At 38.4% G+C, this 26823-nt stretch overlaps 1 protein-coding gene across 1 annotated transcript; it reads left to right on the top strand.

The window, feature by feature from the left end:
- mmp2 (matrix metallopeptidase 2) lies at positions 1-20845 on the top strand. The gene is made up of 13 exons (XM_053617005.1): positions 1-359; positions 816-1042; positions 1589-1737; positions 2338-2466; positions 2553-2726; positions 3288-3461; positions 5983-6156; positions 6347-6502; positions 7083-7209; positions 14803-14939; positions 15676-15835; positions 16863-16972; positions 19855-20845. The coding sequence occupies exons 1-13, from the start codon at positions 204-206 to the stop codon at positions 19953-19955; spliced, it is 1974 nt and encodes a 657-aa protein (XP_053472980.1). The 5' UTR covers positions 1-203; the 3' UTR covers positions 19956-20845.
- Positions 20846-26823: the final 5978 nt, after the last annotated feature.

Raw genomic sequence — 26823 nt, 5'->3', positions numbered from 1 at the left:
CGGCGCCGGAGTACTGTGTGTGCGCGTCCACGAGCCCGCCTGTGCGCGAGCTCCGGGTCGGTTGTGTGCAGTAGTGTAGGAAAACGAGCGGAAAACACACACGCACGCACACACACGTGCGCGCGCACACTGGAGCTTCAAGAGCGCACGGTGCCGAGCTGTTACTACCGTCTGTGTCCAGGCTCCTTCTGCAACCGGATAAAATGAGTTTCTTGACGCTTTTCAGACGGAGGCATTTAGTCCTTCGAGCTCTCCTGTTTCAGGTTCTTGCAACTTTAGGAACTTTTGCAGCGCCTTCGCCAATCATTAAGTTCCCAGGCGATGATCCTATATCCCGGACAGACAAAGAAGTAGCGCTGGTGAGTAGGTCATGAGAATTAATGTGGAAAATGTGTCATGGGTTTTTACAGGTAAACACTTTAAGATATTTCATTGTAACCTGGAGTTAATGTTCATGATGGGGGATTTATTTTTTTAATTTTTTTTAGGAATTAAAAAAAAATATTTTCTAGACTTTTTTTTTCCTTGCCACAATGTAAAATCCTGCCTTTGTTTTGGAAAGACATCTTTTCTTATTTATTGTGTTATACGTTAAAAGCTGTCATTTATAAAGAGTGCCTAAGACCATAAAATGAATGTTTATTTAAAGTTCTAAACTATTTATTTATTTATTTATTTTATGTGGGATGTGGTTGGAGAAGGTTTGGAATGTGGTAGCACTTCCAGTGAGGTTAACCTCTAAACTCTGTCAACTCTGTTCTTGTTTTCTTCTCTCTCCTCCTCCCTCTCTCCTTAACTGTCTTATATATCTAAAGCATTATTTGAATAAGTTCTATGGCTGCCCACAAGATCGCTGCAACTTGATGGTTCTGAAGGACACACTGAAGAAGATGCAGAAGTTCTTTTCTCTTCCGGAGACGGGAGAGATTGACCAGAACACAGTTGAGATTATGAAGAAGCCGCGCTGTGGTGTCCCAGATGTTGCCAATTACAACTTCTTCCCAGCAAAGCCTAAGTGGCAAAATAATGAAATTACATACAGGTGTGTGTGTGTTTGTGTGTGTGTGTGTGTGTGTGTGTGACTGCCAAGGCATCCTGCTGTTTGTTTTCTGAGATAGGAAAATGAGACTACTCAAACATTTTGTTCTGGTAAATGATGTCCAGTCCTCTTTTTGGATCCGAAAATGTTTTTTTTCTTCTTCTCTGAAAAATAAATAAATATATATATATATATATATAACAAAAGCCATATTTGGTATCTCTGCAAGCCACAAAGAACCCAACTGGAAAGCAACGACAGCATTAGCAATGTTTAAAGAATGTCCTGACGCTGCCTTCTGTGGCTAGAGCTGACCGGAACGATACTGTTTGCATCACTAGCAACAGAATGAGTCAAAGACAGAAAGGGGAATATTTTGATAGAGGATGCCCTTATAGCTGGATGCGAAACCAACACTATAAATGAGTCATAACCACAAATATGTCTCGTAGGATTTTATCATGTCAAACACGGTCTATTCTAAGAGTACAAGGGTATAAGAGACTTCACTTTTGAGTATGGAGGTCTAACTATCTATCTTCTCTTTAGGATCTTGGGTCACAGTCCAGACATGGATGAGGAGACGATTGATGATGCATTCTTCCGTGCTTTTAAAGTCTGGAGTGATGTTACACCTCTGAAATTCACACGCCTTACGACCGGAGAGGCTGATATCATGATCAACTTTGGGCGCAATGGTATTTGTAAAAACATTCTGGTGTGATTGTTTGTCTGGGTGTCTTCATACACCTTAGTAAATAAAGTACAAGAATCACTAACAAGAAAAGTTACATGTCAGGTGACTGCAATAGTTTTTTTTGTTTTTTTTTTAAGGATTTCGATGTATGCAATACTTAATGCTAGATATAGTTTGAGAAAATACAACATGAATAGACACTGTAACTGCAGTTACTCTCTGCACAAGCTGTGGTTTGGTTCAACTTTGCCTTTGCAGTTTCACTGTATAATTAAAAGCACAGCTCAGTTTACTGGAAATTGCAGCTTATGAGGGCACATGAACTGTCAAAAGAAATCACGAGATAACTACTTTTGTCCGAAACCCTGCTTGTTTTTGACCAGCTGAGATTTTTATCCAGTGGCTGTATCTCTGTCCTGCCAATGAACCCAAAGAAGAACAGGACATAGCAAACAAAAACCACAGATGACTCAGATGTGAATGAATCCCAGCATGTTGTTACAGACTTCTCAGATGTGTTGTAGAAATCAGGATACACTACATTTATCAGGAATGTGATGGTATACAGTATGTGCTGACTCGACGTTGGTGTGATCTTTAGAGCATGGTGATGGTTATCCGTTTGATGGTAAGGATGGTCTCCTGGCCCACGCGTTCGCTCCAGGTCCTGGGATTGGAGGAGATTCCCACTTTGATGATGATGAGCATTGGACTTTGGGAGAGGGTCAAGGTATTTTCACCATACGGTTTTCATGAATATAAAGGTCTTTCTCCATGGCCCAAGTAAAACTATGTTTTCCATTACCCTCTCTCTAGTTGTAAAGGTGAAGTTTGGCAATGCAGAGGGGGAGTTCTGCAAGTTTCCGTTCCTCTTCATGGGTAAACTATACAACACCTGCACAAATGAAGGACGTGATGATGGATTTCTGTGGTGTTCGACAACCTATGACTTTGACACTGATGGAAAGTACGGGTTCTGTCCACATGAATGTGAGTACCATTTAGCCGATATTGCTGATGCTACTACTAAATTTTCCAAAAAAATATATTGCCATTTTATATTATTTACATAGCAGAGATGAGACCACGATATAGGGTCTCAGCTCTCAGTGAGAAGGATGAGAGTTTGAATCCCAGCATTGCCAAGCTGCCATGTGTTGGTCGTTATACAAGACCCTTACTCTCAGTTGCTTCAGGGGTGCTGTATCATGACTGACTCTGTGGTCTGAACCAAACTTCCTAACAAGTTGGTATATGTGAAGAAATTAATTTCACTGTACTTGTATATTTAATGACAGACTTTGCAGCTATACATTATTGCAGATGCTTGATGTTTATACTGTATATAACACTCATCCTACACATGACTGGGAAACCCATGGTAGAACACCAGTTTGACCAAAATATTTTAGTATGTATTACCACAGAACATGCCATACAATCTTTTCAGTATCAGATAGATATCAGCAGGAAGCTAATTATCTCTTGGAAAGAGTTCCACCCTTAAATAACCCTTGACGTTTTTCTAAGAGTGTACTTTGCATTTTGCAGTGCTGCTCACACTGGGTGGAAATGGAGAAGGAGCACCATGCAAGTTACCCTTCACGTTCCTAGGAGAGAAGTATGACAGCTGCACCACTTCAGGTAGAGATGACGGGTACCGTTGGTGCGCCACTACCGAGAACTATGACCAGGACAAGACCTATGGATTCTGCCCCGAAACTGGTACCTCGTTATTTTTTACTGTCCCAATGCATCACACTTTTCTTATTAAAAGGATTGCTGCAATGTGGTTGTGAGTCATAATGTGGTTGTGGCTGGAACCATTTTGAGTTATAGACAATTATTACTAATACAATGTGAAGTGTAGCAGTATTTTGAGATGTTAAAGGACTTGAGAGATATAGTATTTGGACACACTGATGAATGAAAGCTTAATTGTCAGGTAATATTACTAAGATATAATATTTGTTGTGGTCACATTCAGTTGGCAGAGAGTCATTTTAGAGGGTCATGCTAATTTAGCCACATGAATGGGCAGTATTTTTTTATTATTATTTATTTATTTTTTTTTAAAGTGCTTTACACTCAGCAGGAAAAATGTGTCCGCTTAGGCCATATTTCAGCCAAAAATAACAAAGCAGTTTGGTTTCTTTTTGAGCCACTTCAGTTAAAAGACTTCTATATGCACAGATAAGTTGCATATGGTACATACTGTAATTATTGATTCAATTTATAAATATATATATTTTTTTATATAAAAATCAAACAAATCATTTATATGTTTTAATTTTATCTTCCATCTTAGCTGAATGTTTAGTCATTTTGGTTAAAGCTTTGTCACTCACATGGGCACAAATGCAAACTGTTCAACCTACTAAATATTTCTAAAATATGTCTCATTCTAATGAACAAAATATCAATATTTATTACTTACTGTATTTTGCCATAATTGATAGATATTTCTAAATTCCTTATCCCATCCCTTAAGTATGATAGAACCATCTGCAGTGTCCATTTGTCCTGTTAATCTCCTAGAAGGCTATGAAAGTCGCTCATATGTTTTGGTCGGGTTTTTTTTTTTCACTGTGGGCTGGCAGTAGTTTTTTTTTTTTCCATTGTGTCAAAAAACTGGCTAAAACTAAGAGAGCAGGCCTCTTCATCTGGATCTAATTCTCTGAGAATGTAGTCCTGTGTGTGTTTCTGTGCCAGTGTGTGTGTTCATACTGTATAACGTCTGACTAAAAAGCAAAAGAAGGCTTGGGCTGCATCAAGCCCATCGTTCAAAATAAAACCTGAGCAGTGCGGGAAAAGTAAAGCCTCTCATTTCACCGGTTTTGGAGTTTCATTCCTCTAATAATAATACCGCCGTACTAATGTTCAAAGCATCTGGTGTTGTGCTAATGTTAAAAGCATCTCTGTCAGATTCTTTTACATTCACAACCAAAGAGAGCGTGTTGCGAGTCAGGACAGATCTTTTTGCAATAGAGATCTGAATGCTTAGACTTGGTTTCAAATGTCATTTCTTCATTTTTGATAAGACAGGCTTTTTCCATTAACTACCAGTGAGACTCTTAATGTCAGATGTATCATGCTATTAATATTTCCCTGGATACTAAAACACTGCTGTAAAAATCATTTATTGCCAGTTGTACTGTGAAATAGCCTTAAGAAAGTGTGGAATGTGAGTAACAGACACATTTGCATGTTGCTTTGCACTCTTTTAGCATTAAGAACATTAGAAGCTACCCTTAATATAGAGCTGGGTGACAGAAAAAATAATTAGTGTACTAAATATGTTAGAGAATACCCCTGTTAGTAGAAATTAGTGTTATAAATGTGCTTTATTGCCCGCAGTATTCACATCTTTAAACAGAGTTTTGGAAAAGTATGAGATTAAAATGCATTCATTTCTCAATATGGAAAAGTACCAAAGTTCAGAATGTGGTTTGAAAAATATAAGGACTACATAGAGTAAAGTAAGGGTTCTAAGTTATATAGACTCAAGACTTATAGTTATGTCTCAGTTATATAGACTTTTTTTAAACTATACCATTAATTACCATTACATAAAATTTTACCAATATAGAATGTCTAGAATGTTTAAGAATGACATTTGGAAAAAAAAAAAAAAAAAAAAAACAATCCTGAAACGGTCTGGAACTTTTTTCATGATGAAATGGAAATTATTCTGGAATTGGTTTCAGATGGATTAAGAAGCATCAAGTGGTTGCCTATATTTTGCTAAACCATGCTAAAACAGACAGGCACATTTTATTTAACTCCAGATCCTTGTCTCTGTTGTTATTGGTTGCTGTAGTAACTGTTCACAGTTGTTTAAGCTGCTCTAGTTTCAGCCTTATACACTCCTAATCAGGCATCAGATAGGTGTAGTACACCTCAGATTTTGGTATCTTAAAGGTTGTAAGTTGATTAGCTATCTTTACATCTGTCTAAACATGTGCCCATGCACCAGTTTCCGTGAGGAAAACAAACTATCGAATGGTGAACTTTAGCATCATATAGTCACGGATTTGGCGGATGTTTAATAGTTGGTGGTGAGTGTGGCTATGTTATCTGCCATGGCAGTCATAGTGCCTCTTTCAGTGGAAGTAGAAGTACATGGCCATTGGTTTATTGACAAAATATACAAGACTCTCTTGCAAAAGCGAGAACCATAGCTCGAGGTATAGTTTTACTCTATATCCTTTCATGAAGTTGTGTTGTGTTCTTCCTTGCCCTTCAGCCATGTCTACGATTGGAGGGAATGCTGAAGGAGCTCCCTGTGTGTTCCCGTTTATTTTCCTGGGCAAATCCTATGACGCATGCACCACCTCTGGACGTAATGATGGGAAGATGTGGTGTAGTGCCACCAAGAGTTTTGATGAAGACCGCAAATGGGGCTTTTGTCCAGACCAAGGTGATCAATCACGGGATCTGTTTGGCTTAGATGTAAAATATACAAAGCACAACACATAATTTGACACCATCTTGACTAACAATATGGCACTCATTACTGAATGCTAGTTTAAGATGACCTGTATTGTAATTATATATTACAATGACCAGGCTTAGGTGTGTTGACCCATTCTTTGTCCACTATCCTCCAGGCTACAGTCTGTTCTTGGTGGCAGCTCATGAGTTTGGCCATGCTCTGGGCCTGGAGCACTCCCAAGACCCTGGAGCACTCATGGCTCCCATCTACACCTACACTAAGAACTTCAGGCTCCCCAATGATGACATCAGAGGAATTCAGGAGCTCTACGGTAATTAGAGAGTCAAACAAAACACATTTAATGATGCTACAATTAAAATGACATACCACAGCATTATTGAATTCTCAAATCTGATTGGTCAGATGGTCTGTAACAGCAGTTCTGATTGTAGTGTTGAAGGTAATTCAAATCATAGAGTAGGTTTATAGTAATGTGCTTATTTTATTTCTATAGTAGAAAATACACACAAATACAAAAACAAGAATATGTAATTGTTTATATGGTGCTCTTGTCTGTAAGGAAGTGTTCATTTAGCATGTATGCATGAATCTCCAGTAGCAGTGCTTTGTAACAGTTAGAGAAAGGCTGGTGTTCCACGACATTAGATACAACTATAAATAAGCAAAATGTAACTGTTGGCAAATTGCTTTGGTACAAGAGGACTAAACAATTTTGGGACATACAGTTATTGGAAATGTATCAACTTCACGGTGTTACCAGTAACTCCACTTCTCCTCGGGCCGCATCACACCACCCAGCCGTTGATTATTTTCCTATAACAGTACATCCTGTCATGTTTTATCACATATATAAGATCAGAATGATGGAAGACTATTTCTCTCACTCACAGGTGTGCCAACAGGAAAGCCAGTTCTTCCCACTCAGGGTCCAGTCACTCCTTTGGATATCTGCAAAGAGAACATCGTATTTGATGCTATAGCACAGATCAGAGGGGAGATTTTCTTCTTTACAAAAAGGTAACTGTGATGCTGTCTGTCTTTTCTGTGGCACGGTGCCTGAATCAGGGTCAGGATTAGATCACTTGCTAAATTAACAATTGCAGTTTAAAATATGCTAATGTCATGTCTGACTAGACATTTCAACCAAGTTTAACATGAAATGTGTTGTCAGTGAAACGCTCAGGAGCACAAAGCTCTATGACTAATAAATGACCAAAATATTATTGACCACATTTAAATAATCTAGAAATTAAAATTCTGTCCTGTGGGATTTATTAGTTGTTTTTTGTTACAGCTTAAGAACCAATGTTCTATGTTTTGCATATCTTTGCGGTTAAATGCTGCACAAATAGAATTTAGACGTTATTTTACCACGAGGGTGGTTTTACATAAAAATTTAAATTTCTATATGACAAGAATGACTTCCAGGTAGTTCATAGTCAACTAATCTCTAAGTGGTTTAAAAAATGATTGTGGAAAATGGCTGGAAAGTCATATATAAAAATAAACAATCTTTCAAAAGAAAAATCATATGTATTTAAAGAAATACTGTTATAATGTTAAAACCATCACAGCAAATTATATTCAATCTATTGAAAGGGCTACCGTGGTGCTTGCAAGGTTGTGAACCATATAGAATTTGCTAGATTTATGCATAAATATGACCTAAAACGTCATCAGATTTTCACACAGGTCCTAAAAGTAGATAGAGAACCCAATTAAACAAATGAGGCAAAAATATTATAGTTGGTTGTTTGTTTATTGTGGTAAATGATCCAATATTACATATCTGTGAGTGGCAAAAGTATGTGAACAGTTGTTTTCAGTATCTGGTGTGACCCCCTTGTCTAAACGTTTGGGGTAGCTGTTGATCAGTCCTGCACATCGGCTTGGAGGAATTTTAGCCCGTTCCTCGGTACAGAACAGCTTCAACTCTGGGATGTTGGTGGGTTTCCTCACATGAACTGCTTGCTTCAGGTCCTTCCATAACATTTCTATTGGATTAAGGTCAGGACTTTGACTTGGTCATTCCAAAACATTTGCTTGGTCTTGGAGTGATCATTGTTGGTCTCCATTCCTGGGAAGGGTAGCAGTGGTCTTGAATTTCCTCCATTTATACACAATCTGTCTGACTGTGGATTACTGGAGTCCTAACTTTTTAGAGATGGTTTTGTAACCTTTTCCAGCTTGATGAGCAACAACTCTTTCTGAGGTCTTCAGAAATCTCCTTTGTTCGTGCCATGATACATTTCCACAAATATGTGTTGTGAAGATAAGACTCTGATAGATCCCTGTTCTTTATATAAGACAGGGTCCTCAATCACACCTGATTGTCATCCCATTGATTGAAAACACCTGACCTGAATTTTTCCTTCAAATTAACTGCTCATCCTAGAGGTTCATATACTTTTGCCAGTCACAGATATTTAATATTGGATCATTTTCCTCCATAAATAAATCTGATGATGTTTTAGTTCATATTTATGCAGATATATAGAAAATCATAAAGGGTTCACAAACTCTCAAGCACCATTGTATACAAGTTATGCTGCATCTGTAACTGCAATCTATTTCTGAATTAAATAAATGAACGTAAAATATTTAAGCTGAAGTTAAAATTCTAGAGCCTCTTAAGTGGAAAGTGCAGTGAGTGCTTATGTGTATGTTTGCGTGTGGCTGGGCTGAGTGTGTGTGTGTGTGTGTGTGTGTGTGTGTGTGTGTGTGTGTGTGTGTGTGTGTGTGTGTGTGTGTGTGTGTGTGTGTGTGTGTGTGTGTGTGTGTGTGTGTGTGTGGCTAGACTGTGTGCAGTAACCACAAATCGCTCTGCAGATTCCACAGCAAAATGTTTCATGGCATAAACAAAAAGCATGCTTCAACAAACTTCGGGTAGATCTGCTGACTGTACTGTTTTCTTATAATTACATAATTAAACCTCAGATAAAACATTCCATCACAGGCTTTCCATAATGTTTACAAGTATGTATGTTGTCTGCTTTTTGCAGTAGTCACTGTATTCGATGTACTAAACTCTTAGGTGGCTTGCAAATGAAAGTAGAAATGAAAGCCACGAAATTAGCATGCATACGTGTTTAATCAAGTTGTAACTCTGAGTAAACCCCTATGGTGACGCACACACACACACAGACATCCGTTCACTCCAGATGTCCTCTGTTGGGGACTGGATCTGATTGGATCAGTTAACCCAAATAATACGATCCTAAGCAAAACTCCTTGAAGTTGTTGGTTTGAACACACACCACGCTTATGTACATAATGTGGTCTCCAAATCGAGCCTTTGGAGCGAAAGAGAGTGCTTAGTGTTCTGAACACAGACCTATCTTTAATGCGAATTCAATCCTTACTGCTCTGTGGTTAGCAATGATGATCAGGAGACCACACACACACACTGAGGGCTGTATTCAGATTTCTGGTAAGCACCGGTAGTGAGGAACTAATGCCGAAATACCTCATGGGCCGGTATTGAATCCTCAGAATTATCTACAGAGTTCAGCATTGATCAGACATCTGTGCACGGGGGTGGAGTGTTACTTAAACAGAGGTTTTTTTTCTTTATCCTGTAAAGAACTGAAATGTTTTTTTTTTTTCCTGTTGGAAATTCAATCCAGCTGTCTGATAATGCTTGTGACACCTAGCTTTTACCTTGAAGTTCAAGTCTGGGACAGTGACAGTCAATATTAAATATGCAAATTGGAAGTTAAAATAAATAATTGTATGAATCATCGAAACTTCTGCTGCAACACCCAGTATCAGCAATCACATTTTTCATACCACTAAAGTCAGTTCCAAAGTTTGTTGTATTTAGAATATTTAAAAGCATCATCCGATCTGTATTATCAAACTTGCATCTGAGTATTAAAAGTAATAATGATAAAATAAAATACTGTTAATAATCACAATAGTGCATGTGAGGACATTGTCAGTGGTCCAATTCATCCCAAATGTGTTCAGTGGGGTTGAGGTCAGGGCTTGGGCCACTCGAGTTCTTCCACTCAAACATTGGCAAACCATCATGGGCCTTGCACCTGCACAGGAGCTCTGTCATGCTGGACCAGGTTCGGGCCTCTTAGTTCAAGTGGAGGGCAGTTTCAGTGCTACAGCATACAAAGGCATTCTAGACAACTGTGTCCTTACAAATTTTTGGCAATAATTTGGGGAAGACACTTACATGATACCTGATTGTCAGTTGTGCATATACTATTGCCCATATTGTGTATATAAGCAGCATGTACTATCAACACAATACATATAACTTTTCCCACATAGCTAGTGACATCGTGTTTTTTAACTTAAACTGACAATTTGCCAACTCTGAATAGAGTTGGGATCCTCGTGATGACCACCTATGAGGTCTCATGATGTGACCTAACTGTGTATATGCACATATTTCTGTTCATATTCCTTGACTTCATGCCCAAGAACTATCTAGGGTATTTGGACACTATCCTGAGTGGCATAGCCCTCTAGTTAAAAATTGCACATGGCAAAGAGGTATAAAGTATGAAAATCTCGTGACAGAGCTACCTGCTTTTGCTCAACTATACATGTGCATGTTTGTTTTTAATTTACTTTAATTATAATCTTTTGTTGTTAGTAGCTTTCCTGTGTGTTTTGTTTAGATTAGGATCAATTCAGGATTATTTACAGCACAGCTGTTATGTGTTGGACTCAGTAGTATAAACACCAGCTGTTAAGAAAGAGTATTTCAGAGAGCCTTTTATTGCCTCACATGGCTACATTTCAGTAGAATTTTGCAACAGATTTGATTTTAACTTCTCTTTATAAAAAAACAAAGGTGAACGCAGAAGTTGGATGAAGTCTAAACTTCATGGCCTTTGTGGGAAGAAAATGATTATTCCTGCAAATACCTGATGGTAGTTAGTTACACAAATCATATTAAGATATTGGAAATGCCATTGTGATCAAATATATATTTTAGAATGATCCTAAACTCAGAGTCAGCAAGTAATAAAGAGGCTCACTACTCTAAGGAAAGATGATATTAGCCCTGAGATATTCACAACAGTTGGGTCACTTTCTACAGCTGTTTAAACCATTTGGCAAACAGACAAAGAGGCAGATATGTTGAAAAACTTCCATGGATAATAAATTCTGTGTGCATTATATTTGTGTGGCTGCAGTGGAAATTCCATCTCTTTTATTTTGCTTTAAGTATTCACAGTTTTTTTATATATATATTATATATAATTAAAGCTCTGATTGTTTTCTTGTGAGTCAGTGGACCTTTACGCAGTTTCCCTGTAATCCTCTCTTGCTGTCCTGTTGGAGCTTGCTGGACTATAAGAAGGGAATGCTGACAGGTGTGTATTCAAGAGCAGCTGTTAACTCAGTGCTGGAAGGGAGTGGCGTCTAGTCATTTGATTACCGCGTCTACCATTCCTAGCGTCTAGAGCTATAGGTGGACTGTGACGTAATAGGAACATGAAAGTCTTAACTCTCCCATTCATCTAAGTCACGTATATACATTCATTTGTCCTTTTTCTGCTGTTGTTTGTTGGGAATACCAATCTGCTCTGAAAGAATAAGTCTGGGCATAGGACAATTTTATAGGGATGCATTTAGCTTCAAAATGTGAATATATAGGGAGTAAAACGTGTATAGATATGCATATATAGGTACAAGGTACAAAAATGAGCCCTGTGTCTGCATGCCAGCTAACATTGTGTTTGGCTGAGCATCATGGGTATTGTAATCTGCAGCAGGCACTGACTTTGACATGACAGAACTCCACCTTCCCACCAGAGAGCTCATTCTGGAATGGTATTTTATATTCATCTTCATCCTTGTCCATGGAGCTGAGTGATCCAAGCATTTAGCGTGGAATTCTCCAACAAGTGCTGGGTCCAAGGCTTCTTGAGCTGAGACTCAGCAGTGTTCTTGAGTACTGCAACCCTCTCAGAGTATGAGTTACTGTAGCTGTCTTCTGTGATTAACATGGCCCTTACTGTGATTACAGAAGGAGGGACCAAGAATTACAGGTTTGAGAAGGGAAACTTGACCACTTCTTGATGGATGGAAATCTATTGTGTACAAGCATACGAGCTCCCCTGGTTTGAACAGTGGTGTAGCAGAGCAATGTCTGTCAGCAAATTCCTGTAGAATGAATGCTAGTTCTGTGCATCTCTGGACCTCCTCCCAGGCCCTTTTGCTTTTATGAAATCATAACATTAACAGGAGGTGCTTCAGTCAACAATAATGGTTTGTAGCATATTGGAAGGGTGTGAGAGGGTATATTCTGGGTATATTCCTCCTATGAGACAAAATGGGACCGTTCATCAGAACACTCTTCATAAATGGTTAAGAATCTTCATCTCTCTTGATACACTCTCTGTACTTTACCATTTGCCTGTTGGTGGTAGACTGAAATGAGGCTGATTGAGATTCCTAGCTTTTTCATGATCGCCATAATTGTGATGTGAAATAGGAACCCCTGTCTGGTACTATATCTTGTGGAATACACATTTTGGTGATTTGTGTGGCATTTACCTGAGGTTTGTGTGGCATTTACTCTAGATTTTTAAAGTTTGCAGTAGATGTTCCATCCACTCTAATTAATGATGTCACTCCTCCCGTGCCAGTTTGATGAAAGTGATTTTCCTTTAAAGAATGCAGTGGGAATTATTTTTGATGGAGATCCTCCATGTTGATGATATCTAATGATATCTGAGGCATCCATGATGAAAGGCATCAGGGTGTTTGAAAAGAGCTGTGGTGAATGTATGGGTGGTCTGCCTGGGTGGTGCAAACGTGTTTCTTGGAAACACCCGTTAAGTGATATGACCGGCACAGTTGTGGAACTGTGGAAGATGGGGAAACCTATGAACCTTTGAAGGTCTTTTAAGCATTGGGGCGTTGGCTATTCAGTGACTCTCCAAATTGTTGTGTAGTTCATGATAAATTCTCCTTAACTAATAATATAGCCCAAAAGGTTCACAGGATACATGGAGCTCACATTTCCCAGCTTATTTGAATAGATTCAAGTTTCCTATTTTGCCTATTGAATCCAATCTTTCAGTCGTTAGGAATAATGATATATGTTGCCAATGTATGTGATGACAAATCTGCCCAGTATATCTTGGAGGGCAGATTTTCTGTATCTGGACAATAGCAGGGGCATTTACCAATCCATATGCCATAACTAAGTATTCATAGTTACATGGTGTACTAAATGCTGTTTTTGATGTAAGCACTTCCTGAATCCTAATAAGATTGAAAGTATTTCATACATCAAGTTTGGTAAATATGGTGGTGGATGTTAGTTGTTGCAGGACAGATTGTGCCTTCTGAGGTTTGCCTGAGATGCAATAGTCAGTATTGGGTCTACTACTTCCTCCTTTCTTAGAAATGAAGATGCTTACAGAAGTAAGCAAGTGGATGATATGATGTACCCCTGTTGTAATGTCTCAATGATGGACTCCTCTATTGCTTTATTTTCTGTGGGAAATAGAGAACATATGTGACCTTGCTGGAGTAAGGTCAGAAAAACAATCAATGGTATATCCATAAGGTCTGTGTGGAGGTAGGGCAAAGGCACTGGCTTGACTGAACACATCTTAAAACTTGTCATAACAGTCTGGAATTTTGACTGATTATATGGCATGTTATATAGGGTGACATTGGAGCTATATGAATTTTGGAGGTCATTTCACTACACATCATGCTGATGTTGGGACAGTGGGATATAGCTTGACAGGTGATGACTTTCTCACCCACTGTCTTGCCATCCTGACTGCTCTCATGCTGGTGACTACTGAAAGTGGAGTACTTTTGGAATGTGAAACATCTTGGTAGTAATGACGGTTTACACTCACCACATTAGTATGTGGTTGTTCTTCAACGTGCTCTCCAGCACAGGCTCTTTTCTAGAAGGTTGTTGTTTACCTGAGGTCAGTTAATTGTCAGTGATCTGCATGGTACAAAGCAAGGGGAAAATCCAAAAGCCTGCAAACAATAAGAAACATTTTGTAAATTCAAAGAACAGCATCAGTAGGAAGACTTTCAATGAAGGACTCAATGCAGTGGTGGACACAAGTGGAGTAATTACAGGGTTAAAACATTGCTGTAGCCTGATTTTTTTTTGTATTTGCTGTTTATTGAAATGCATAGGCCGGATCTGCCTATTCAAGGTCTGAAATAATTTGGCCTTTGAAAAATAGGTCAGCGGAAAAGGAGCTGGGGGAAGTGGGTATTGTTGCTGGGCTGAATGTTGGAAAAGCACAGTTTGGGCCTGTCCCAGTGGCTCCGCTCTCTGCCATAACGAGAAACAGATGCTCCAATGAATCACCCCATTGTTGCCAAGAGGCAAATCTACTAATGCAGCCTCTCTCTCACTTTATCTCTCGGTCTTGCTCTCTCTCTCTCTCTCTCTCACACACACACACTTACACAGTTCCTCATCACTAACTCCTTCTCTTTTTCACTCTAGCCTTTGGCTGCCACTTCAGTCCCTTTTTTGAAGTGATGCTATTCTATTCCTCACCAGCATCACCCTTTACTGAATCCAGTTTTATTTATGCATAGAGTCATTCAACTCAAAGTCAACCCTGGGTCAATTATCTTATTCCCTCTCAGGTTCCTGTTTAGAACTACTAACAAAGACAAGAAGCCATCAGGACCATTGTTGGTGGCCACTTTCTGGAGTGAGCTTCCTGATAAGATAGATGCAGCCTATGAGAACCCGCTGGAGGAGAAGTCCGTGTTCTTTTCAGGTAAAGTTGCACAGAGGATATCATAAAATGAAATCAATGACAATCATTTTAATGATATATGACTTAATAGACAGATAGAAATAGAAAATAGCTACTAATTTTTTGCAGTCAATATGAAGTTACAAAAGAAAGTACAATTACAAAGTTATATTTAGGTTCGATGTGCTCTAATTCTGTCTCAGCCTCTCTCCAAGGCTATGACTCAGCGACCGACCACTTTCCAGTGTCCCACGTCTCCAAGGAGACTATTTGCAGCTAGTTCTCTATGATGGTGTACAATCTGTCTCTGATTGAGTAATTGTAATATACTGAGATCACATTTCCCTTATTATTGACACAAAAAAAGAAAACCAGTTTTTAAAAAGAGCTCTGTATCTGCAGACCCTGTATTTGTTATTTTTTTGGGGGGTTTGGAGGAAGATTCAGCTTTATAGATAACACTTATAAAATGTGTCCTACCATGTCATACTTTGGGGAAAAGTTATAATGCACAATTGCATGAGGAGTTATATTAATCAAGATGTAATACACTGGAATGTTTCATTACACACTACGGACAAACTTTGTCAAATTGATTTTGTTAGTCAAATAAAGACTATAAATATAAATAAGACCTACTTAGTTTATTTTGGTCTCTTATCTTAAAAATACCTGCATTTAGTCTCTATGTATGTAGTCATATCAAGTGTGTGTGTGTGTGTGTGTGTGTGTGTGTGTGTGTGTGTGTGTATCCTAGGTAATGAAGTGTGGGTGTATTCAGGGAGCAATCTGGATAGAGGCTATCCTAAAAAGATCTCCTCCATGGGCTTTGCATCAAATGTTCCCCACATAGATGCGGCCTTTGCCTACCAAAAGACCAAGAAGACCTACCTGTTCTCTGGAGACAAATTCTGGAGGTACCGTCTCAACTATCACACACAGTGACACCAGAGATAACAATACAAATAATCAAGAGTCATGTTCAGTGGAGGAAAAATGCTGAAATTAAATTACATATATATTTGAGTGTAAAAGTTTTCATACCCTTAGGACAAAATAAAGAAGACTTTGATTTCACAGATGTTCCCAAATGGTCAAATAATACAGACTGTGTTGTATCACAGCTTTATGCATTTCTTGATTCTGATTGGTTAGAAGGTGTTGCTTAAATTGCCAACAGGTTTATGTTAATGCACCTTTTCTAATGTGTTATCATTTCTATGGTAACTTACACAGGGATTTGTATGGTGGACACTCCACCTAAATGGGTTAAAATGATTCTTCTAATTTATTTACCAGTTTTGGAAGGAGTCTCCAGTAACAGTCAGAGGTAAAGCTGTAACTTTCCAATGTAAAAAAGTCTTCAGGCTGGAGGGATTTGGGCTTTGTGGTTTCTCTGTAACACGACAAGCTACATTTTGTCGTCTTATTGCCTTCCAGGGAGAAAAAAGAGACTGTATAGGGAACAACTATTTATAGCTTCTGCTATAACAAGTAATAACAGAAACTAACTTGTTTCATGGATGTTCCACAACATTAAACATAACTGTAAAATAATAAGTATAAAGTATAGCATTCTTCAGTATTTTTTCCCCCATTATAATCATTGCCAAATTGCTGTGGTGTAAGAGGAATAAAACACGTTGGAATGTGCTGTTATTGGAAAATATTCAATTTCAGGGTGGTAACATCATGCCATTCGGCTGTTGATTATTTTCTTATAACATGTGTTGTATTCCTTACTGAAGACATGTTATCTGGTCTTTGACGGATCCAAAATTTTGCACTTAACTGTATGCCTAGCAATTTCTTGAAATAACATTACCAGCATATGTTAAACGGCCAATGTCTTGATTAAACATCTGTATCCAGCAGTAATTAGCTACAATGTTGTCTTGTTTGTTAGCATGTAAACAGCACCTGGTTTGATTTTTAACCTCACAGATACGATGAGACCAATTCTATAATGGATCCCAGCTTCCCCAAACCCATTGCTGATTTCTGGAACGGACTTCCTGATGATTTGGACGCTGCCTTAAGTTTGAACGGAGAGAGTAAGAGACTCAGTGGTTTTTATATGATCTCATTAATAGATAAAGTTACTGTATAATCTATAAACATTATATTCCTGAGGTGACCTGTTATCATGTGGCAAATATGTGGGTAGGTTTGTAGAAAGTCAACATGGACTTCTTGCTAGTTATATCACTGCTCCATTTTATGCAGAGAACACACACAAGCACACTTTTACTGCAGTCAGTCGTCACCTAAACTCCCACATACACATACACTCTATAAAAAAAAAAAAATAAAAAAAAAGTGTTAAATAGAGCAAGTGTGTGTGTTGCCTGAAACGAGCCTCTATGTTGGTAGCTAACCAACTCTATGTTGCAGATCATTTTTTCCCCATTTCCTGTAAATGCCAGCACCTTATTTGTTTTAGCCATAGCTTCAGAGTGAATGTTTACTTGAGGACCAATTTCTGACATGGACTTTATCAATTAACCTATTTCCTTCCCTGTTACGTATAAATTTGAATCTTTAAATAAAGCAACCATAAAAATTCATAAAGCAGCCAAGACAGAAAGAATCAGTTCTTCAAAAAGTATTCATTTGAATTGTATCTTAATTTGCAGATTAAGATTATATATATAATATAAGACTTCTGCCTCTTAACTGGATATACAGAAAATAATTTGTTGATCTGCACAAAAAATACAAAGTGAATAATTACACGAGGGGACAAGTCACTAGCCCAGTCATCCAGGAAAAGTATATTAACAGGGGAAAAAAAAAAGATAAAATCTAGTTATTATTGCTTTGTACTCATTCTGAATCCCACCACCTGCGGCACTACATACATCAACTTGTGACCTGCTGTTCTACTAGGTTCTACTAGATATTAATTAGCATGAACATAAGACAAACTATATTTTCAGAATCTGGAACATGCAGCTACAGTCATGTGAAAAAATAAGTACACCCCATGGAAATTGTTGGCTTTTTTTTTTTTTTTTTTAACACATATTTGGACAAGCAAACATTTGATCCTCTTTGAAACAGTGCCTATTAATAAAGGTGATACACTATCAAATTACACTTAAAATTGACATTTTTTAGTAATTTTCACAGTTTAAATGTACATTAAAAAAAAACAGATCAGTCACATGGAAAAAATAAGTACACCCCTACATTTTTCACACCTTCTATTCGATAAAATTAGAATCATTGTTGAAGATTGGGTGCCAGTGATTTGTACCTGCTTAGGGAGTGCAGGTGGAACCTGTCTTATTCATACCCCACTCATATCTAGTGTCTGGTGTTCCCTTTGTTATTGAGGTGTGTGGTGTCATCATGCCAAAATGTAAAGCGCTCTGTAAGGCCTTCAGAAAAAAAGTTGTGGATGCCTATGAGTCTGGTAAGGGATTTTAAAAGATATTCAAATTATTTGAATTACATCATTCCACTGTAAGGAAAATAATCTACAATTGGCGCAGATTTCAAATGACTGCCAGTTTGTCCAGGACTGGCCGTCCCAGCAAATTCAGCCCAAGAGCAGACCGTCTGATGCAAAAAGATGTCTCCAAGAACCCCAAAATTTCATCACATGATCTGCTAGTAAGTCTTGCAGCTGTTGGTGTCAAAGTGTGTTTCTACGATCAGAAAGAGATTGCACAAATTTGCTCTGCAGGAAAAAGGCTACAGTTTGCCAATGAGAATATTGACAAAGACCATGCCTTTTGGAATAATGTGCTCTGGTCAGATGAATCAAAGATAGAGTTGTTTGGCCACAGTAACAGCAGATATGTTTAGCACAGACCAAATACAGCTTTTCAAGAGAAGCACCTTATACCAACTGTGAAGCACGGTGGTAGAAATGTTGTGGTTTGGGGTTGTTCGCTGCCTCAGCGACTGGACTGCTTGCATTCAATGATCCAACTCTGAATTCTGCATCACATCAAAGAGCACTTGAAGATAATGTGAGACCATCTGTCCGAAAGTTGAAGTGGACCTTTCAAGTGGATAATGATCCTAAGCACACATCCTAAGCAAATCCAACAAGGAATGGCTCAAAAAGAAGAAATGGAGGGTTATGGAATGGTCTAGTCAAAGCCTGGATTTGAATACAATTTAAAAGTTGTGGGGGGATTTGAAACAGGCAGTACGTGCAAGAAAACCCTCAAACATCTTGCAACTGAAAGAATATTGCATGGAAGAGTAGTCAGAAATTCCAGCAAGCCTGGTGGACAATTATGCAAAACACCTACAAGAAGTTATTTCTGCTAAAGGGGGCAATACTAGCTTCTCAAGCCAAGGGTGTACTTACTTTTTCCACAGAAGAATATCACATCTATTGATATTTATGTTGAATAAATGATTGAAAAAGCTCATTTTCCTTGTGGTTTTCTTCAAATATATCAGCTTCAGTAATAGGCACTGTTTCAAAGATGATCAATGATTCTTGTCCAAATATGACAAAAAAAAGCCAACAATTTCCATGGGGTGTACTTATTTTTTCACATGACTATGTGGAAACATTGACCAACTGCAAAATGAAGTCCAGTGCAAAGCTGCAATTTAGCACAATAGCCAGTTACCTCAAGGTTTTTAAACAGCAAGGGAAAATAAAGACTCTAGGCTGACTCAGATAATACATTTTAAGTGCAATGTGAGGACAGAACAGCATCTCTTATACCTGAAATGTTGACTTGCTGACCTTTTATTAAGGGTGCAAACTTGATGTGCTGCATGATTATATATTTGTTTGTTTCCCTTAATCTGTGTTAACTCACTTCACTAGCACAGCATACGTTATTACAATTAAGTCTAGGGAATCAAAATCGAAACATAGGACTGGGATTGTGGATTCTCCTGGCATTATTGTTTCAGCTTCATATTGTGTTTTTTTTTTTTTTTTTTTTTTTGTGCCCTACAGCCTACAGCTACTTCTTCAAAGACTCCTACTATTACAAAATGGATGAGAACTTTAGGATCGTCAAAGTGGGAGAGGTGAAAACAGACTGGCTGCACTGCTGAGCAGCAGCACGATCCTCCAGCCATGACCTTTAAATTTGGATCATCTTATTCTGTGCCACTATGGTGTAATGTTTTATTGGCAACACTCCAATTTGTCAGAATGTCTTCTCTCCCACTGATCTCTCCCAGGTGAGATCAATCTGGTATTAGTCAGCCTGTGAGGCTTTATCATAGCTCTGGTGATCTTCCGTAATGGAACATAGTTAAAACCAGATCTTATAAACTATTTGCATTGTGATAATTGCTGTTTCTTTTCAGTGCTCAATCGTTTTTTGTTTTTTTTTTACTCATGGCCTCCTTAAAAGAAATTAATTTGTATGTCATGCTAGATTTGCAAAGACATCAGGTATGTCCCCACTGAATATTCATACAACATTGTATTCCATGTATTTTTTTTTTTTTTTTGTCTGCATAAACCGGATTCAGTCGAGTAGGACTGTAAGAGTACGATCATAAGCATAAAAATGTGTTGGAAATTCATTTGATGTTTTGACGTTTGTTTATTATTCTATTAGTGGAAAATCTTATTTGGTGCAGTATTTTTTTTTAAAATATCATTTCATAGGGGTAAGCACTTTTTTGTACATTAATTAAAATTGTGTTCTGCAGCAACACAGAGACCAAACATAACAGTAGCACATTTTTCTTTTTTTTTTCTCTGTTCTTTTTCTTTCATGGCACTAAGCAATTGAGGGCACGGGTTGCCTGAGACTGTATATGGGTTTGTTGTGTGATGGACTCATGACCGAAAAGTATCATGGAAAATACTGTTAATTAATCATATGTACTTTTATTTTGACCTTTTGAGTTGGCATTATGTTTTTATTATTGTTTGCTTTGTGCACTTTGTCATTACATGTAATTCTGAAAATAAAGACAGATTTCCTGTAGCCCTTTGTTTTTATTATTAAATTAATCAAGCAACTAAAATATGTGCACAAAATAGGTCTTTCATTTTTAGAATTCCCAGAAGTATAATCCCATAATAAGTATGGAAACAGAAAGTACATTGCTCACTCATATGAATGCTGCACCAACTGATTTCAGTAAGCTTTATTAATGTTATATCCTTATACTGTTATATCGAGGTGAAATAATTAACACGTGAATAAACAGCGACATCTTGTGGCTGATTAAAGGAAACACAAATGCCCTTAATCTTGTTAGTCTTGTATTTGGAAATTATTAGATTATATATCTTGTCATATTTCAGGGATATAAACATAACATAATGCCCAGAGTGAATAAAAGAAAAGCAAATTCTTTAGAACGGGTGAAAGGTGTCAGAACAGTGCATCGCAGGATGGAAGTATGGAAGAAGGTGGCCTGGTCTGATATGAATCACATTTTCTTTTACATCATATGGATGGCTGGTGTGTGTTCATTGCTTACCTGGGAAAAAGATGGCACCAGGATACACAGGATGGAAGCCGGCAGAGGTAGTGTGATGTTCTGGGAAATGTTCTACTAGGAATTCTTGGGTCCTGGCATTCATGTCGATGTTACTTTTACACTTACCACCTATCTAAACCTTGTTGCAGACCAATTAAACACCATAACAACGGTATTCTCTAAAGGCAGTGGTCTCTTTCAGCAATATAATTGTTCAGGAATTATTTGAGGAACATGACAGAGTTCAAGGTGTTGATTTGGCCTCCAAACTCCCCAGCTCTCAATCCAATCGAGCATCAGTGGGATGTGCTGGACAAACAAGTCCGATCCATGAAGGCCCCACTTCGCAGCTTACATGACTTAAAGGATCTGCTGCTAACGTCATGGCGCCAGACACCACAGCACACCTTCAGAGGTCTTGTGGAGCCCATGCCTGAACAAATCAGAGCTGTTTTGGTGGCACAAAGGGGACCTACATAATATTAAAACACAAAATTCCAACTGTACCACCATTGCCAAGTTTGCTGACGACACTGTAGTGGTGGGCCTGATCTCTGATAATGACAGGAAGGCCTAGCTGGATGAGATTAAAAGCCTGGAGAACTGGTGCCAGAAGAACAACCGGCTCCTGAACTTCAGCAAGGCAAAGGAGTTGATAGTGGACTTCAGCATGAAGCAAGAAAGGTGCTACCACCCTCTAAAAATGAATGGGACCCCAGTGGATAGTTTTCAGTACCTTGCTGTTCACACCCCCGCTTTAGACTGTCCGAGCAGATAGCCAATTCCAACAAGAGACTAATACAAACATTAAATGAATACAGCATTCCCTGGTACTACTCACTATGTAAAAGGAGACATCCAATTTGAGTAAACATTGCAAAAAATACATGTCAGGCATTGAGTATGGCAACATTAATTGCATTTTCATTAAAAAAAAAAAAAAAAAAAACCTTTAGCAACATCTTAATTACCTCTTAAAATAAACTGTTATTATGGAATCTGGATACTTTTGCCCTCCTAAAGACTGATTAATATGAAGGTGCATTAGAGGTGAAGGACTGATGCTATACACATAAAACCCTGGGTAGCTAAAGAAAGCCTTGTGTTTTTCCAAGAAATGAAAGCCATCATTCACCTTCATCAGTAACATGCCCTTATGCATGCGGTCATCAGTACCACAAATTGTTCGGCGCCAAAGCTACTGTAATTCAGAGCCTAATATGGTTGGGGGAAAAAGCTACTTTGTGGTACACGACTGTTGCACCAGACATTACCCCTGCACCACATGCAAGGAATGCAGACATTGGTAGTTAGTGATAATGATAGAAATGATGATAATGATAAAGATAATATAGATGATCATTTTAATGACTACAGATTATAAGATTGTAATAATTTGTTAATTACATTTTAGTGTTTTTTTTTTTTAATTGAACTGACAATCTTTAATTGGTTTCTGTTTATAATATATTTAATTCTTTATACTCCACTGCATATCCCTCACACTACGTATCTTTCTGCTCTCTCAAAGCAGTATAGCCCATCCTGAGAACTGTGCCCAGCTGAAATTTGTCTACTGTAAATCCTGTGCATCAGTTGCAGCATATCTGGTGGAAGACATCTGTCTTACAATGCCCTTAAACTGTTGACTAGCTTTTTAGGGAACATTAGAAACACTCTATAGCTGTATAGGTGTTTTTAATCCAGTTTAACTTGGCTTATTCTTTTATCTTGTTAAATATACTTTTTCATGATTTGTAGTATCTCTAATAGATTTAAAGTCAATTTGTTAATGATTTACTTTTATTTATTTATATTATAGTTAATCTATGTTTAAAGTACTTTGACATATAGAAGACTTATTATGAAATATTAAAATACAGTATATAAAACTGTGTGTTTGTGTGTGTGTGTGTGTGTGTGTGTGTGTGTGTGTGTGTGCCTTTTTAATCAACACAGCAATATAATTGGGCTGTGGTGTGACAGATTAGTGGTTTAACTATTAATGCACTGAGAAGAGCTCTAAATTTATAACCACATAATTTACTGAGGTATTGACTAGGCAGGCTTAGTGGTTAGCACGTTTGCCTCACACTTCCAGGGTCCGGAGTTCGAGTCCCGCCGGGGCCATGTGTGTGTGGAGTTTGCATGTTCTCACCGTGCTGCGGGGGTTTCCTCCGGGTACTCCGGTTTCCTCCCCCAGTCCAAAGACATGCATGGTAGGCTGATTGGCGTGTCTAAAGTGTCTGTAGTGTATGAATGGTTGTGTGAGTGTGTATGTGATTGTGCCCTGCGATGGATTGGCACCCTGTCCAGGGTGTACCCCGCCTTGTGCCCGATGCTCCCTGGGATAGACTCCAGGTTCCCCGTGACCCTGAAAAGGAGTATGCAGTAGAACATGGATGGATGGATTGACTAGGCATTTGCAAAACATGCATCTCCCCCAACACACCCACCCAAAGAGAAACCTACTATTGATAAATGTACAGACCCAGGCTCTGACAGATATGCAGGAGTTCATGTAGAATGATGGTATATTCAAGTCCCTACAGAACACCACCCTTCCCTGGAAGCTACAGATATTGTCATGAATATTAGTCTGATGCTTACAGTAAGTTAACCCCAAGTTCAGCCAACCCTAAATGTTGTCATATGATGTGGCAAGTAAGTTACACACAAACTTTCTATTTCAGTGTCACTAAGCTGATCCACCAGTTTAACCATGTTTTCACCAGCTTCACTGAGTTAGTGAACCATTTTAACAATGCTTTTACTAGCTTCACCAAGCTACTCCACCAATTTAACTGCATAGACCAGCTCACCAGGCTGAAGTATACAGCAAGTTCAAACAGTTTTGACCAGGTAAACCAGACTAGTACACCTGCTTAAGTAGTTCAGGATTAAAGCTGGTCTACACTGGATTTTTCAGCAGGGTCAAATCTAAAACCAAGTTTGTCATTCTGTGGGAACCCTTCACTAAGCACCTTCACCAGTTTATCCATTCTTTTACCAGCTTCACCAAACTGTAAGTAAAATTTTAACTAGTTCTGACCAGGTGAACCAGAATAGAATTCCAGCTTTAACCAGTTCATGGTCAATGCTGATCTAAGCTGGAGTTTTCAGCAGGCTTAAATTTAGATCCTACAGCAATGCTTGAAAGTTTGTGAACCCTTTAGAATTTTCTAGATTTCTGCATAAATATGACCTAAAACATCGTCAGATTTTGACACACATTCTAAAAGTAGATAAAGAGAACCCAATTAAACAAATGAGACAAAAATATTATACTTGTTCACTTATTTACTGAGGAAAATGATTCAATATTACATATCTGTGAGTGGCAAAATATGTTGCTTTCAGTGTCTGGTGTGACCCCCTTGTGCAGCAATAACTGCAACTAAACGTTTGCGGTAACTGTTGATCAGTCCTGCACATCGGCTTGGAGGAATTTCTGCCCGTTCCTCAGTACAGAACAGCTTCAACTCTGGGATGTTGGTGGGTTTCCTCAGTTCATCTGCTTGCTTCAGGTCCTTCCACAACATTTCTATTGGATTAAGGTCAGGACTTTGACTTGGCCATTCCAAAACATTAACTTTATTCTTCTTTAACCGTTCTTGGTAGAATGACTTGTGTGCTTAGGGTCGTTTTCTTGCTGAATGACCCACTTTCTCTTGAGATTCAGTTCACGGACCTAAAAATGTCCCGACATTTTCCTTTAAAATTTGCTCGTGTACTGTAATTCAGAATTCATTGTTCCATCAATGATGGCAAGCCGTCCTGGCCCAGTTGTAGCAAAATAGGCCCAAACCATGATACTACCACCACCATGCTTCACAGATGTGATAATGTTCTTATGCTGGAATGCAGTGTTTTCCTTTCTCCAAACATAACGCTTCTCATTTAAACCAAAAGTTCTATTTTGGTCTCGTTTATCCACAAAATATTTTTCCAGTAGCTTTCAGGCTTGTCCACAAGATCTTTAGCAAACTGCAGATGGGTAGCAATGTTCTTTTTGGAGAGCAGTGACTTTCTCCTTGCAACTGTGCCATGCACACCATCGTTGTTCAGTGTTCTCCTGATGGTGGACTCATGAACATTAACATTAGCCAAGTGTTGGGAACATGCTATAGGGAGGGTACAGTCTACCACTTCTTGTGCTCGTCTTGGACTTATACAGTTCAAAGTTTTAAACGGAGTCCATCTGTCCAAGTTGAGACTTTCTGTGATGTATCCGGACGTAGAGGACAAGTTTGATAAATGCCATGGCTCTCCCTGCCATCTTGGCCATATGTTTTTCTTCTGCTCTGATCTCGATGGTTTTTGGTTTGGTTTTTTTTACCATCATGTCCACTATTCTCAGGGCAGATTTAAAACCTTGCCCATTGATTGCTGTATTTGGGATTCCTGATGACTCAGTTCCATTGAGCTCGATACAAAAGGATGTTATTGCTTTCACATCCCTTATAGCAAGACGTTCCCTACTGTTGCATTGGAAGTCTGCTAAATACCCATCTATCTCCCAGTGGCTAAAGGACGTAATGTTTTTTCTAAAACTCAAGAAAATAAGGTATACGATGAAGGGTTGTACGGACAAGTTTTTTTTTTTTTTTATAAATGGCATCCCTTTATCATATACTTTATGGAGTTACAGACACTTCCCACTTAAATTTTTGTGCCTGTTGTTGGGTCTTACAATATCTATATAACCAGCGACAGTTATTGGGTAGCCATGATGAGACGGGGGGGGTACTTTTAATTTTGTTTTCCTTTGTTAGTATAAAAAGAAAAAAAAACCTGTGAATGTTTACTGCTGTGTGTTGCTCAATTTGTTTTGTTTTTTTCTTCTCAATGGAATATTTGGGAAAGGGAGGGGAGGAGAGAAGAAAAAAGGTGATGTTCAGCAGACATGTTTGGTAGATGTGTTCAGCAGAGATGTTCAGCAGAAATGTTCAACAGAAATGTTTAGTTCAGCAGAAATGTTCAACAGAAATGTTTAGTTCAGCAGAAATGTTCAGCAGAAATGTACAGTAAAAATGAAACTGGAAAAAAAAAAACATTAGCCAATGTGAGTGAGGCCTTTAGCTGCTTAGAAGTTACCCTGGGTTCCTTTGTGTCCTTGCAGACTATTACATGTCTTGGAATGATCTTTGTTGGTCAACCACTCCTGGGGACAATGGTCTTGAATTTCCTCCATTTGTACACAATCTGTCTGACTGTGTGTTGGTGGAGTCCTAACTCTTTAGAGATAGTTTTGTAACCTTTTCCAACCTGATGAGCATCAACAACTCTTGTTCTGAAGTCCTCATGTCATGATACACTTCCACAAACATGTCTTGTGAAGATCATTTATTCTTTAAATTAAAAAAGTTTGCTCACTCACTTGTAAACCATTTTAAATGTTTAACAGAAACTGTTGGTTCAGTGGAATAGGCAGATACTTGCCTGTAACTACAAGTTTAATTGCAGCCAGGTTGCA

This window comes from Ictalurus furcatus, chromosome 27, assembly GCF_023375685.1.
Source record: "Ictalurus furcatus strain D&B chromosome 27, Billie_1.0, whole genome shotgun sequence".
NCBI lineage: Eukaryota > Metazoa > Chordata > Actinopteri > Siluriformes > Ictaluridae > Ictalurus > Ictalurus furcatus.
The sequence above is the reverse complement of the archived record's forward strand: the minus strand, read 5'-3'. Positions and strand labels throughout refer to the sequence as shown.

Bases quoted from the DNA above. Each gene is read 5' to 3' on its own strand.
- mmp2 (XM_053617005.1), top strand. From the start codon at position 204: ATGAGTTTCTTGACGCTTTTCAGACGGAGGCATTTAGTCCTTCGAGCT. The intron at 2,727-3,287 runs GTGAGTACCATT...TGCATTTTGCAG, and splicing joins CGGGTTCTGTCCACATGAAT to TGCTGCTCACACTGGGTGGA. The intron at 6,503-7,082 runs GTAATTAGAGAG...TCTCACTCACAG, and splicing joins AGGAATTCAGGAGCTCTACG to GTGTGCCAACAGGAAAGCCA.